At 47.0% G+C, this 13,716-nt stretch overlaps 1 protein-coding gene across 1 annotated transcript in view; it reads left to right on the top strand.

Annotated features, from left to right (window-relative positions):
- Positions 1 to 13,716, top strand: part of dnah2 (dynein, axonemal, heavy chain 2) — a 229,307-nt gene that overhangs the window by 61,555 nt on the left and 154,036 nt on the right. Inside the window, exons 18-21 of the mRNA XM_065021857.1 lie at positions 920 to 1,112; positions 8,627 to 8,827; positions 9,106 to 9,262; positions 9,351 to 9,525. Coding sequence (XP_064877929.1) covers positions 920 to 1,112; positions 8,627 to 8,827; positions 9,106 to 9,262; positions 9,351 to 9,525 — 726 coding nt within the window. The remainder of the gene's footprint in view (positions 1 to 919; positions 1,113 to 8,626; positions 8,828 to 9,105; positions 9,263 to 9,350; positions 9,526 to 13,716) is intronic.

Below are 13,716 nucleotides of genomic sequence, written 5' to 3'. Positions count from 1 at the left end.
GCTCCTTCACCCTGACCTCATTCTAACCCCATTCCCCTCCTACCATTCTCTTCATCCTATCCTCATCTGTCCATTTTAAGCAGCTCTCCCGTCAGCTGTCTCCTGGTGTGATTGACAGCAGGTCGTCCACGGGGAGTATCTGGGCTTTGGCTTTAATCAAACAGTCAGGAGATGGTGGACTGGAGCAGGTCAGAGGTAGCCCCTCTCCATAGCTCTGAGTGTGTGTGTGTGTGTGTGTGTGTTTGTCTCCAGCCATATCTCTATCGAGGGGGAATGCAGTTACAGCTACTGCTGTTAGCTCCTGAAACCCAATCAACATAGTGTAGTTGATCCCTAGTGACACGCGCCGGGCTGTTAAACGTGTTCACTCACGAAAAGCCTTTTCTAACACGTGTAAGTGCCTGTTACAATGTGTCAAAGGTGTGTCAACTCACTGTATTTAACTAGGAGTGTGTGGAGGCATGCAGTCTATGTCGTCGAGTGTACAGTTACGGTATGTATCTACCATGTGGTGAGCTTGTGGTAGAAGGTGCCTCTATCCACAGATCTCAGATCAGGTTAACATATTCCAAGTTGCAACCATAACCGTCGTCATTGATTTATCCAGGCATGTCTCATTGAGATAAAAAATCTTTGGCAGGTGAGAGGATGGACGGAATACAAAAATATCTGTATCAGTTCAGGGCCTACTCTATATGGAATATCTCTCTCTCCCTCTCTCTCTCTCTCTCTCTCTCTCTCTCTCCCCCTCCCTCTCTCTCTCTCTCTCTCCCTCCCTCCCTCCCTCCCTCCCTCCCTCCCTCCCTCCCTCCCCCCAGAGCAGGATCTGGACATTTCAATAATAACTCATCCTAGAAATATGATTTGCTTCGGCCTAGTTGATATGGTGATTCCCCTTTCTCTCCTTCTCTAACCCCAGAACAAGATGAGGAGATCGGTAAGATTCAGGCAGCGGTAGCAGCAGGAATGACGACCAACGCAGGCCACCTGCAGGCTTACCTGAAGACTTGGGACAAACACAGAGAGATCTGGGAGATCAACAAGGACCCCTTCATCAGGAGATACCAGCGTCTCAACCCCCCCGTGTCCTCCTTCGACGCCGACATCGCCAGGTTTGACCCTCTAACGGGGGGGGGGGGTTGCCAGATCTGTGTTTTCTTTAGCTTTAGCGAGCTCTGTTGTTCACTGGAATGAATTACGGTGGCGTTGGCTAAAATAAGAACAGATCTGGCGAACAGGTCATCTACCTCAACAGGGTTAGAAGTCACAGATCTAGGATCAGCTTGCGCTACAGAACGGACCTTAGATACATAGCCGCGGGAAGATGTTTTGATACAATACCTAATGTGATCAGTAGCCTAAGCCTAGGACAAGATTCAGTAATAGTAGTCACTGCAGGCTAAACTACATTGAAATAATTTTGCCAAAATTATATAATTACTCTTATCTATACAGAAATAAATAAAATAATTCTCAGCAATAGATGATCATTAGCTTCTTTCCAATCACAAATTTGTTGGCCCATACGCCTAGCAGCCTGTAATTTGGGCTGCTTGCTTGGCAATAGGCCTAGCTGGGGATACATAGTCAGCTGTACAACTGAAGGAATTCAACTGAAACGTATCTTTCACATTTAACCCAACATTTAACCCAACCCAAAGGTGCAGGGGGCTGCCTTAATCAACATCCACGGCTCCCAGGGGGTTAACTGCCTTACTCAGGGGTAGAATGACAGATTTTTACTTTGTCAGCTCAGGGATTCGATCCAGCATCCTTTCAGTTACTGGCACAATGCTCTAACCACTAGGCAGCCTGCCTAGTGTGATGTCAGTGAAGAGCAATGCATCTATAATATGTGTGAAGATGATGTGTCTTGAGTATCATTTGAAATGTTGAGACAAGAAGAACGGGTGGGTGGCCAGAATGCGCTCCGTTCCCCAGAATGCACTTCGCTCTCTCCTCCCAGTTCTTGCGCATTCACAGTTTTACATTGTGTTAATTGTTTGACCTTTGAATGCTTATTTTGGATCAATTCCCCATTACATATACTGAGTGTTCAAAACATTAGGAATACCTTGACCTAGACCAGGGGAATCCAGGTGAAAGCTATGATCCCTTATTGATGTCACTTGTTAAATCCACTTCAATCAGTGTAGATCAGCGGTTCCCGAAACTAGAGGTCGCGGCCTTGACCCAGGCCGCACCTGACCGTTGCACTCGAGTCATTCCCACTGTGAATGGCTAAGCCTGCTATGCTATGAAACCACACGCTATTGCAGTGACTTTGAAATTACCGTCCACAATTGATATGGTGAAAAACAATGTGTGGGGAGGCAGAGGCACAGAAACTCACATCGATACCTTTAACAGATAACACTGTGAAACTAAGAATTGATGCTGTAGCTAACAATCAAGAGGACACTGACTGAACCACTGGAATTCCCCACCTTATGTTCCCTAAATGGATGTTAGCTGCGAGGGCCGAGATGCCCGTGCATTGACTTTTGTTCGCTATACATGTCTGGGGATGCTATTCACACGGACATATTGTTCTGTCTCACGATTCCCGAGCCTGAAACGGCACAGGGGATGTTCAGTGTCCTACGTGGCTATATTGGCGAAAAACAGACTCTATGGGATCAAACGGCGGGCTTTTGCACAGATGGGGCTCCATCTATCACGGGACGGCGGGCAGGCCTCTACACTCTAGTTATGAATGTGTCTCCCTCTGCCATATGGACTCATTTTATGATACACCCACTGAGCTAGAATGGATACACCGAGAGCAACTGGTGGGCAAAAGAGCTGAGCGCAGAACTCAGAGATGCGCGGCAGGCAACTTCGTTAACCAACTTGTTAACCACAGACGATGGACGATGTTCTATTTCACAACGAGGCTTGGTGGTTATCGAGGGGGAGTGTTGGAAAGATGTTTTTAATTGAGAGAAGAACTGTTTGACTTTGTTGACTGTGTAATGAAAGGAAAATGTGTCTCCGTGCCTATGTAACAGACATTTGGGGAGACTGAACGAACTGAGCGCGAGCATGCAGGGTAAATACAAAAACAATATACAGAAGAGTGACCGAATCAGCGAAATCTATTTGACTGTGATCCAGGCTCAGTTGACTTGTCGGTAAGTGAAATCGAACAGCTGATGGAGCTGTCATGTGACTGAATGCTGCAGGCAGCGCATTCACGTGTCATAATGGAAGAGAGTTTTTGGTTCCCGACTCAAAGGCTAATACTGTGCCGTCTCCCCCTTAAAACTCACGGTACGCTGATTCAGTGCTCTCGTCAGCGTGAAAATAGATATCCATCCAGGTTGGAGGTGACAGGGGAGATGAGGTAGCACACTGTCGGCCACGCCGGGAAATGGGGGAAATGATGTCAGACTCATTTGCAATTGACTGTCATAGCCCCACATTAAATGTATATGATGGTGAGTTGAGAATACAATCAGAAATACTGTTAGAACGTTTTGCAATTGACTCAATTAAAAAAGTCAACACGGGCTGTTATTTACATCCTTTTTTTCTCCACATGATTGTGGCCGGGGGAATTTCCCGGATATCAAAATGGGGTCGCAGGCCGTAAAGGTTTGGGAACCACTGGTGTAGACGAAGGGGAGGAGACAGGTTAAAGAAGGATTTTTAAGCCTTGAGACAATTGAGACATGGATCGTGTATGTGTGCCATTCAGAGGGGGAAGGGGCAAGACAAAAGATGGAAATTCCTTTGAGGGAGGGAATGGTAGTAGGTGCCAGGTGCAACCGTTTGTGTCAAGAACTGCAACGCTGCTTTGTTTTTCACGCTTGACTGTTTCCCGTGTGTATCAAGAATGGTCCACCACCCAAAGGACATCCAGACAACTTGACACAGCTGTGGGAAGCATTAGAGTCAACATGGGCCAGCATCCCTGTGGAACACTTTCAACACCTTGTAGAGTCCATATCTCAAGGAATTGAGGCTGTTCTGAGGGCAAAAGGGGAGGGGGGGTGCAACTCAATATTAGGAAGGTGTTCTTAATGTTATGTTCACTCACCAGTAGTACATTTACTGTTAATCCTCATCATTTGGTTACATACATTTATGCTAATGCATGGATTAATTAGGCCTACAGGCCTACAGGCACGTTGCTACACATGTGAGATACAGGTTTGGGTTTATTTCATACCATTAGTTTAGTCATTTTTTTTCATTGTATTTTGTTTGGAGAGCTCCATGTGATCATGTGTCTGGTTTCTCTGCCCTCTAAATGTTGACGGAGCTTGCGCCCGGAGCACGCTTAGAAGTAGACTAACTGACCTGCTCCGTGCAAATGGTAGAAAGTGCCCGTTTGGGGACGTCTGATTTGTGATTGTCTGAACTCACCACCACTAAGCTGAGCTTCTCAGTCATTTCTTCTTCACCTCACACAGTAAGTCAACAAAGTCCGTTTTTTTGATTAAATCCATTGTGAATGATAATAGTTCCTCACCGTATTTGAAAAATCTTTTCTACCACTCTCCCCCTCGATAATCACCAGGCCTCGGTGTGAAAGAGCTAAATGTAATGCTCTGAGGATCCCATATAACCAGTGGAAACGTCATAAAATACCTGAACACGTTTCCCATTGCGCAAAAACAGCTGTGTCTGTGCAAAAACAGCTGACTCTGTCCCAAGCTCACTGGCCCGGGACACTCTGAGCGCCTGGAATAGGCTAGTGGCCCAGAATAGGCTAGTTGATACAATGTTGCACTTCACTAGCGATAGCTCAAGTCATGACAGATAGAAAAGGGAGGCAGACAGGCGGAGTAGAGAGATGAATGCGATTGAAAGAACCTGCATTTTCAGTTTTTATTCGTCAGCTGTATGTATTTGTACTTAGTTGACAATGGAAGTTATAGGCCTACTGCTACATTGGCCTATACTTTTAGATTTTTATCATTTAAATTTCCATTTGTATTATTAACCACGTGACAATGATTTTGAGAAACAAAAACGTTTTAATTGAAATGAAACTATGCCACGAAACTGGCACGCAAGATCGGTAGAAATGGCAGGATCAGTTGTAAACTTCCCCCATCTTGAAACTCACAAACTCACGCGCCGCCTAGGAATAGACCACTGTGAACAGAGCGCACATTTCTTTGTACTGCATAATTACAAAGGGGGTGTGAGAGAGAGAAATAACGAGAGCGGTGTTGTAACTAAGATTGAGCCTATTAAAACGGAGCACAAACGGTCAGCTATGAGCTCCGTCGCGGAAAAAAGCGATCACCTCGATCCAGCACCAGTTGGTGGAATGCGCCACGTGTTGGGCTGCGGCCTGCACTGTGTTGCTTGCCAGACTAGTGGGCTAGTACACCGACGTGTTTGACATGGGCAGGAGCAGGCCTGCGAGGGCGAGAGAATGCCATGTTCCGAATTTCATATGGTTCCCATTCCCTTTTTGCCAAGTTTAGAATAGAAGTGGAAGGCTATTGCGAGTGCTGCTCCAGATCACTTGATATCCACCACAAGAGGGAGAGAAGAGGGGGAGAGAGACTAACTCAACTGTCTATCATACAACAGAGCACGTGTGACTCCAAACCAACACAACGGAATAGTTCAGAGCATAGCATGAGAGCGCTGCTTACAAAACAGAGCTGAGAGCTCACCGTGCAGAATGGGGCCCATGTTTTTCTCTCTCCCCTACTCCAATCGCATGATCTATTCATATCAATAATGCAACAGATAAATAGTGTAATCGTTTTTTATTGCAACAACACAAATGCAGCATGGTAAGATGGTACCCCTGGTTGTTAAGCACCCCTACTTCCCGCGGGTGTGTTTATATCAAATCAATTCAAACTGTATATATCACATGCGCCCAATACAACCTTACAGGGAAATGGTTACTTACAAGCCCTTAACAAGCACTGCTTTAAGAAGTGTTAAGTAAAAAATCTCAAATAAAAGATGCAAATAATTAAACAGCACCAGTAAAATAACAATATCGAGACTATATACAGGGGGTACCGGTACAGAATCACCGGTTAGTCGAGGTAATTAAGGTAATATGTACAAGCGGGGTCTGGGTAGCCCTTTGATTAGCTGTTCAGGAGTCTTATGGCTTGCGGGTAGAAGCTGTTAACAAGCCTTTTGGACCTAGACTTGGCACTCCGGTACCGCTTGCCGTGCGGTAGCAGAGAGAATAGTCTATGACTAGAGTTTCTGGAATCTTTGACAATTTTTAGGGCCTTCCTCTGACACCGCCTGGTATAGAGGTCCTGGATGGCAGGAAGCTTGGCCCCAGTGATGTACTGGGCCGTACGCAATACCCTCTATAGTGCCTTACGGTCGGAGGTTGCCATACCAGTCAGTGATGCAACCAGTCAGGATGCTCTCGATGGTGCCAGCATCGGGGCGGCAGATAGCCTAGCGGTCAGAGCATTGGGCCGGTAACCGAAAGGTTGCTAGATTGAATCCCCGAGCTGACGAGGTAAAAATCTGTCAATCTGCCCCTGGACAAGGCAGTTAACTCACTGTTCCTAGTCAGTCATTGTAAATAAGAATTTGTTCTTAGCTGATTTGCCTAGTTAAATAAAAAATCTAGGAGCAGGTTCATTCTACTCCCATGGGAATGGATAAAGAAGAGAGAGGGTCCCAACCAGACCCAACTGTCCCTGTATCCTCTCTGTTAAACATATACAGTTGAAGTCGGAAGTCTACATACGCCTTAGCCAAATACATTTAAACTGTTTTTCACAATTCCTGACATTTTAATCCTAGTAATAATTCCCTGTCTTAGGTCAGTTAGGATCACCACTTTATTTTAAGAATGTGAAATGTCAGAATAATAGTTGAGAGAATTATTTATTTCAGCTTTTATTTTTTTCATCACATTCCCAGTGGGTCAGAAGTCAATTAGTATTTGGTAGCATTGCCTATAAATTGTTTAACTTGGGTCAAACGTTTCGGGTAGCCTTCCACAAGCTGGGTGAATTTTGGCCCATTCCTCCTGACAGAGCTGGTGTGACTAAGTCAGGTTTGTAGGCCTCCTTGCTTGCACATGCTTTTTCAGTTCTGCCCACAAATGTTCTATAGGATTGAGGTCAGGGCTTTGTGATGGCCACTCCAATAACTTTACTTTGTTGTCCTCAAGCCATTTTGCCACAACTTTGGAAGTATGCTTGGGGTCATTGTCCATTTGGAAGACTCATTTGCGACCAAGCTTTAACTTCCTGACTGATGTCTTGAGATGTTGCTTCAATATATCCACATCATTTTCCTTTCTCCTGATGCCATCTATTTTGTGTAGTGCACCAGTCCCTCCTGCAGCAAAGCACCACAACAACATGATGCTGCCACCCCCGTGCTTCACGGTTAGGATGGTGTTCTTCGGCTTGCAAGCCTCCCCTTTATCCTCCAAACATAACGATGGTCATTATGGCCAAACAGTTCTTTTTTTGTTTCATCAGACCAGAGGACATTTCTCCAAAAAGTACAATCTTTGTCCCCATGTGCAGTTGCAAACCGTAGTCTGGCTTTTTTATGAAAGCTTTGGAGCCGTGGCTTCTTCCTTGCAGAGCGGCGTTTCAGGTTATGTCGATATAGGACTCTTTTTACTGTGGATATAGATACTTTGGTGCCTGTTTCCTCCAGCATCTTCACAAGGTCCTTTGTTGTTGTTCTGGGATTGATTTGCACTTTTCGCACCAAAGTACATTCATCTCTAGGAGACAGAACGCGTCTCCTTCCTGAGCGGTATGACAGCTGCGTGGTCCCATGGTGTTTATACTTGCATACTATTGTTTGTACAGATGAACGTGGTACCTTCAGGCGTTTTGAAGGTCTTGGCTGATTTCTTCTGATTTCCCCATGATGTCAAGCAAAGAGGCACTGAGTTTGAAGGTAGGCCTTGAAATACATCCACAGGTACGCCTCCAATTGGCTCAAATCATGTCAATTAGCCTATCAGAAGCGTCTAAAGCCATGACATCATTTTCTGTTTAAAGGCACAGTCAACTTAGTGCATGTAAACATCTGACCCACTGGAATTGTGAGACAGTGAAATAATGTCTGTAAACATTTGTTGGAAAAATTACTTGTGTCATGCACAAAGTAGTTGTCCTAACCGACTTGCCAAAACTATTGTTGGTTAACAAGAAATTTGTGGAGTGGTTGAAAAACGGGTTTTAATGACTCCAATCTAAGTGTATGTAAACGTCCGACTTCAATCGTATAGCCTGTCATATGGATGTGCATGGTAAACATGTTGGAGACTAGCGAGAGACAGTGAGATATTGTCTTATGGATTTGTCTGGGACAGTGCGATGTAAATCGTTGGAGAGTCAACACTCCATGTTTGTACACGACACGCTGGTCTGGCTCAGCAGGTTCCTATTGGCACTTGTCAATAGAACAGTCAGACCATGTTGCTTTAATCCTTGTGTGGTCTTGACTTTTGTTTGATGTTAATTCATTTAGCATTGTATTTGAGTGTTTACTGTATTATACAGATAATTATGTGAGTAAACAAAGTAGAATCTTTAGGAATCAAAGGAACAGTGTATCGGTTCCTATTGAAGTCAAAGTATGGTCTTTATCTTGTACATGTACTTACACATATCCCCCCCCCCCTCTCACCCCTCTCCTCCCCCAGGTACACAGAGGTGGCCAACAACGTTCAGAAGGAGGAGACGGTGTTGAGTGTTCAGTTTGTGCTGCTGGACTGTGCTCCTCTGAAGTTCAGCCTGGTGCAGCACTGTAACGAGTGGCAGGGCAAGTTCACCCAGCTGCTCAGCCTCATGGCCAGCACCAGGCTCAAAGAGCTGCACGTCTTTCTGCAGGAGAACGCTCTCAGGTGGGTGGGGAAGGTGGGTGGTGGAGGTTGGGGCCGGGAGTGTGTGGGTTCCACTTTATAAAAGGTTCATGAAGAGTTTATGGGCCTTAAAGTTGAAAGTGGGACCAGTGTGTCTGGTGGAAAGGCATATGTGCGGCATATAGCTAGATTACAGGCCTTTTGACCTGTGACCTGTCAGAAACGTTTTATCTGCAGACGTCTTCAGAGTCCAGAAGATGTGTACTGTATGTGCTGCTAGTGAATGAAAAGGGTCAATGAACTACTATGTGTGTGTCCAGGCTGAGCCAGCCCCCTCAGTCCCTGGTGGAGCTGGGGGAGAGTCTGAAGCTCCTGGAGACACTACAGGGAGACCTTCAGAAGATTGAGAGTCAGATCCCTCCCATCCACGAACAGTTTGCTATCCTGGAGAAGTACGAGGTCACCGTGGACCAGACTGTGAGTAGCGCGACGGGACGGACGCACACCCACCCAACCCCCACCCCTTGTTTTAACCCCCCCCTTCTCTCTGTCTCTCTCTCCCCAGGTCCATGAGATGTTGGAGGCTCTGAACGGGGAGTGGGTGTGGTTCCAACAGGTGGTGATAGACAGTGACATCATGCTGAAGAAACACAAGGACAAGTTCAAGGGCAGCCTCATCTTCTCAGCAGAGGAGTTTAAGAAGAAAATGCAGATTACTGTCCAGACCTTCAGCAGCTCAGGTCATCTGCTAGCACAAACAGCCATACACAGATATCTCACAAACAGCCATACACAGATGTCTCACAAACAGCCATACACAGATATCTCACAAACAGCCATACACAGATGTCTCACAAACAGCCATACACAGATGTCTCACAAACAGCCATACACAGATGTCTCACAAACAGCCATACACAGATGTATCACAAACAGCCATACACAGATGTCTCACAAACAGCCATACACAGATGTCTCACAAACAGCCATACACAGATGTCTCACAAACAGCCATACACAGATATCTCACAAACAGCCATACACAGATGTCTCACAAACAGCCATACACAGATGTCTCACAAACAGCCATACACAGATATCTCACAAACAGCCATACACAGATATCTCACAAACAGCCATACATACACCAGGCAGATTATTTGACAGTACTTCTGCACACCAGGGTTAGGGTCAATTCCATTCCATTTTCAGTTGAATTCCTGTGAAGGAATATGCATATCCAGGTAATAAATTCCATTCCTGAATTGGAAATTCAATGAATCGCCTGTTTTACGTCAGACGGTGTCACTCCTACACGACGCTCGTCCCTCAACCTGTCTGTCTTGTAGGACGTGGAACTCATATTCACATTTGGAATATTCCAGATCTTCCGCCATTCAACAGTGAAAACATAGTTGCAAATGTTTTATATCACTGCGCTTTCATATGACTCTCCGTGAAATAAGCAGAATAACTAGCAAAAATTATTAAATAAAACGTTGTGGTAGTGATTTCAAAGTTTGCAATTGTGAGACAATTTGCACAAAGTCTGTGCAAGGACGTCGGTCGCCAATGCAGTGACTTGATTAGCTGCTTAGCTAACGTGTGTAGCTGCTAGTTTACTGACATAGCTAAACATTAGTTAGCTGCTTAGCTAACGTGTGTAGCTGCTAGTTTACTAACATAGCTAAACGTTAGTTAGCTAGCTAGCGCTTCCTTTAACAGTCACTGATATGAAAAGCTTGCTTAGCCTGTTTGAATTACCCTGAAGTTGTTGACATGCAGCCCCAGAATTAGGAGGAACTGTTATCAGAAATCAGTCCATAAATCAGCATGTTTCTCCACTATCGCTACCATGTAACTTTGTATCGTTGGGTCAGCTAGTAGCTTACTAGCTAGCTTTTGTTGGAAGCGTTCAACATTGTGTGTGGCAGCACTAGCTAAGTAGGTAGCTGGTTGGTTAGCATCGTTTCAGTGCCTGGTTCAGCTAGCCAGCTGAATGTTGGACAAATTCATGCTAGCTTTCGTGCCCATTGTCAAACTTCTGAAATACTGCTCCATGAAACACAAACGTTCTTAGCTGAATGTAAAATGGTGGGACTAAGACTTCCTCAACAGAAACATGTCCACGTTATTGACAGATTTATTGTTCTAGCTTAGATACATTTTGAGGCAGAAATGGGGTTCAGCAGACAGCATACGTATCTTTGTTCAGCCCATTAGGTACTCTTAGTATCTTTGAAACGAGTCGTTAGGCGGACAGCCCATTGAACAAGATACAGAAGGCTACACACACACAGGTTTGCATGGCAGACTGTATAAGGACATGTTAGTAGCACCAAGGGGAGGACAAACCTCCTGACATCTCCCCCCAGAGGCCTGGACGACATGTTCTCTGTCTCTTACATCTCCCCTGGCTGCCATCCCTTTGACTTTTTCCCTTACTTTTGTTTATTCTCTTATTTTCCATTAAAAATCTGATTGATCTCCTCCTCTCAAAGAGGACTCTCTCTCTCTCTCTCTCTCTCTCTCTCTCCCTCTCTCTCTCTCTCTCTCTCTCTCTCTTTCTTCTCTCTCTCTCTCTCTCTCTCTCTCTCTCTCTCATGTGAACACAGAGAGAGGCGTGTGATGTCTCATTGTTTTTGTCATGACAGACTTACATATCCTTCCCATCTCTCCATCTCTCGGCTCTCTCTTACACACTTTGTCTCACCACATCTGAATCTAAAAGTTTGACACTTTCAACACGTCTCGGAATGTGAACCATTCCCCTCCTCACTGTGGGGAAAGTTGTGCACGTTACGTTGTGCACGCTAGAACAGTCAAATTCATCATATCAAGTTCCACAAAGTCACCTCACTTTGTGTGTTTTCGCAATTCTATCCCACTGTTCTATTCCAGAGCTCCTTGAAGGTTACTTCTCTCACCCCAGCCGTCCCTTCTGCTCAGAACCTGTTGAGAGGAGAATGGGGGGAATGTTTAGAAGGTGAAAACAATGGCTGTGACTGTAGCACTGGAAAGGTTAATGAGGCCAGCAGGCAGACTTTGTTTTCTGCGACATTAGTATTCAGGACCAGACCACCTCCACACACACACACACACACACACACACACACACACACACACACACACACACACACACACACACACACACACACACTACAATAATTGCACAGTACAGAGATGCGAGCACACACACCACTTTCTACAATAATAGCACAGTACACACACACACGTACATACACACACAATAATATCCCAGTCAATTGGGTCAGCCACATCATATTCATTCTTTGTGTGAAGGGCACATCACAGTCAAAGAGAAGAAAAATAACTGGTCTGATGGTTTTGCACAGAGAAACAGTCTGTGAATAGTCAATGAATAAAGACCATCAAATTATCCCATAGCCTTAGAACGTACCTCAACCCTAGCCTGATCCCAGACCTGTTGATTCGGCAAGACAACACAAACAAATCTGGGACCAGCACCAGCCCAGTGCAACACGTATAGTATAGAGAACTCTCCAGTCTAGTGAGGATTGTAGAATCAGTTATTCCCTCATTACAACTCCTGTTACTCTACTAGTAGCATCATGGCTGTAACAATAGCAGCAGGCAGTCATCCAGTGAAAGGCCTAATTGAAAGCAGATAAGAGGCTGTGGTACAGTGCTGGTGATGGTGGTGATGGTGGGTCTGTCTGTCTGAAGCTGAAACGTCCTGCCTGAGAGCCTGGGAGTTGGGGTGGGGGCTGGGCCTGGGAGTTGGGTGGGGCCTGGGTGTTGGGCCTGAGTTGGGCTGTGGATGGGGCCTGAGTTGGGCTGGAGATGGGGCTGGGCGTGAGTTGGGCTGGGACCTGAGAGTTGGGCTGTGGATGGGGATGGGGCCTGAGAGTTGGGCTGTGGATGGGGATGGGTCCTGAGAGTTGGGCTGGGGATGGGGCCTGAGAGTTGGGCTGGGGATGGGGATGGGCCTGAGAGTTGGGCTGTGGATGGGGATGGGGCCTGAGAGTTGGGCTGTGGATGGGGATGGGGCCTGAGAGTTGGGCTGGGGATGGGGATGGGCCTGAGAGTTGGGCTGGGGATGGGCCTGAGAGTTGGGCTGGGGCTGGGGACTGAGAGTTGGGCTGGGGATGGGCCTGAGAGTTGGGCTGGGGATGGCGAAGGGCCTGAGAGTTGGGCTGGGGATGGGGAAGGGCCTGAGAGTTGGGCTGGGGATGGGCCTGAGAGTTGGGATGGGGATGGGGAAGGGCCTGAGAGTTGGGCTGGGGATGGCGAAGGACCTGAGAGTTGGGCTGGGGAAGGGCCTGAGAGTTGGGATGGGGCTGGGGCCTGAGAGTTGGGGCTGGGGATGGGCCTGAGAGTTGGGCTGGGGATGGGGATGGGCCTGAGAGTTGGGCTGGGGATGGGGCTGGGCCTGGGGGATGGGAGCTTGGCTGGGGATGTGGCTGGGCCTGGGAGTTGGGCTGGGGATGTGGCTGGGCCTGGGAGTTGAGCTGGGGATGTGGCTGGGCCTGGGAGTTGGGCTGGGGATGGGGCTGGGGCCTGAGTGTTGGGCTGGGGATGTGGCTGGGCCTGGGGATGGGAGCTTGGCTGGGGATGTGGCTGGGGCCTGAGTGTTGGGCTCTGGTTGGGGATAGGGCCCCGTCGGAGGGCAGTATGTGTGGTGGTGGTGAGCGACTAAGCGTGGGCGTAGTCTGGGAAGTTTAAGGGGGGGGGGGGGGGGCATGGGAGTTCGGGGGCTTTGTGGGGATCTGGCAGGGGCCGACTGGGGGACCTGGGACCCCAACCAACCCGCTTTCCTATTTCTCATACTCTCACAGGGTACAAAAGGGGTTCACTCCTCTCTCTCTTTCTTTTCTCTCTCTCTCTCTCTCTCAACCTCCCTCCTGCTCTTTATTTTATCTCTCCTCTCTTTCCCCCTCTCTCTCGTC

The sequence above is a fragment of the Oncorhynchus nerka genome, linkage group LG8, assembly GCF_034236695.1.
Source record: "Oncorhynchus nerka isolate Pitt River linkage group LG8, Oner_Uvic_2.0, whole genome shotgun sequence".
NCBI classification, from domain to species: Eukaryota; Metazoa; Chordata; class Actinopteri; order Salmoniformes; family Salmonidae; genus Oncorhynchus; species Oncorhynchus nerka.
The sequence above is the reverse complement of the archived record's forward strand: the minus strand, read 5'-3'. Positions and strand labels throughout refer to the sequence as shown.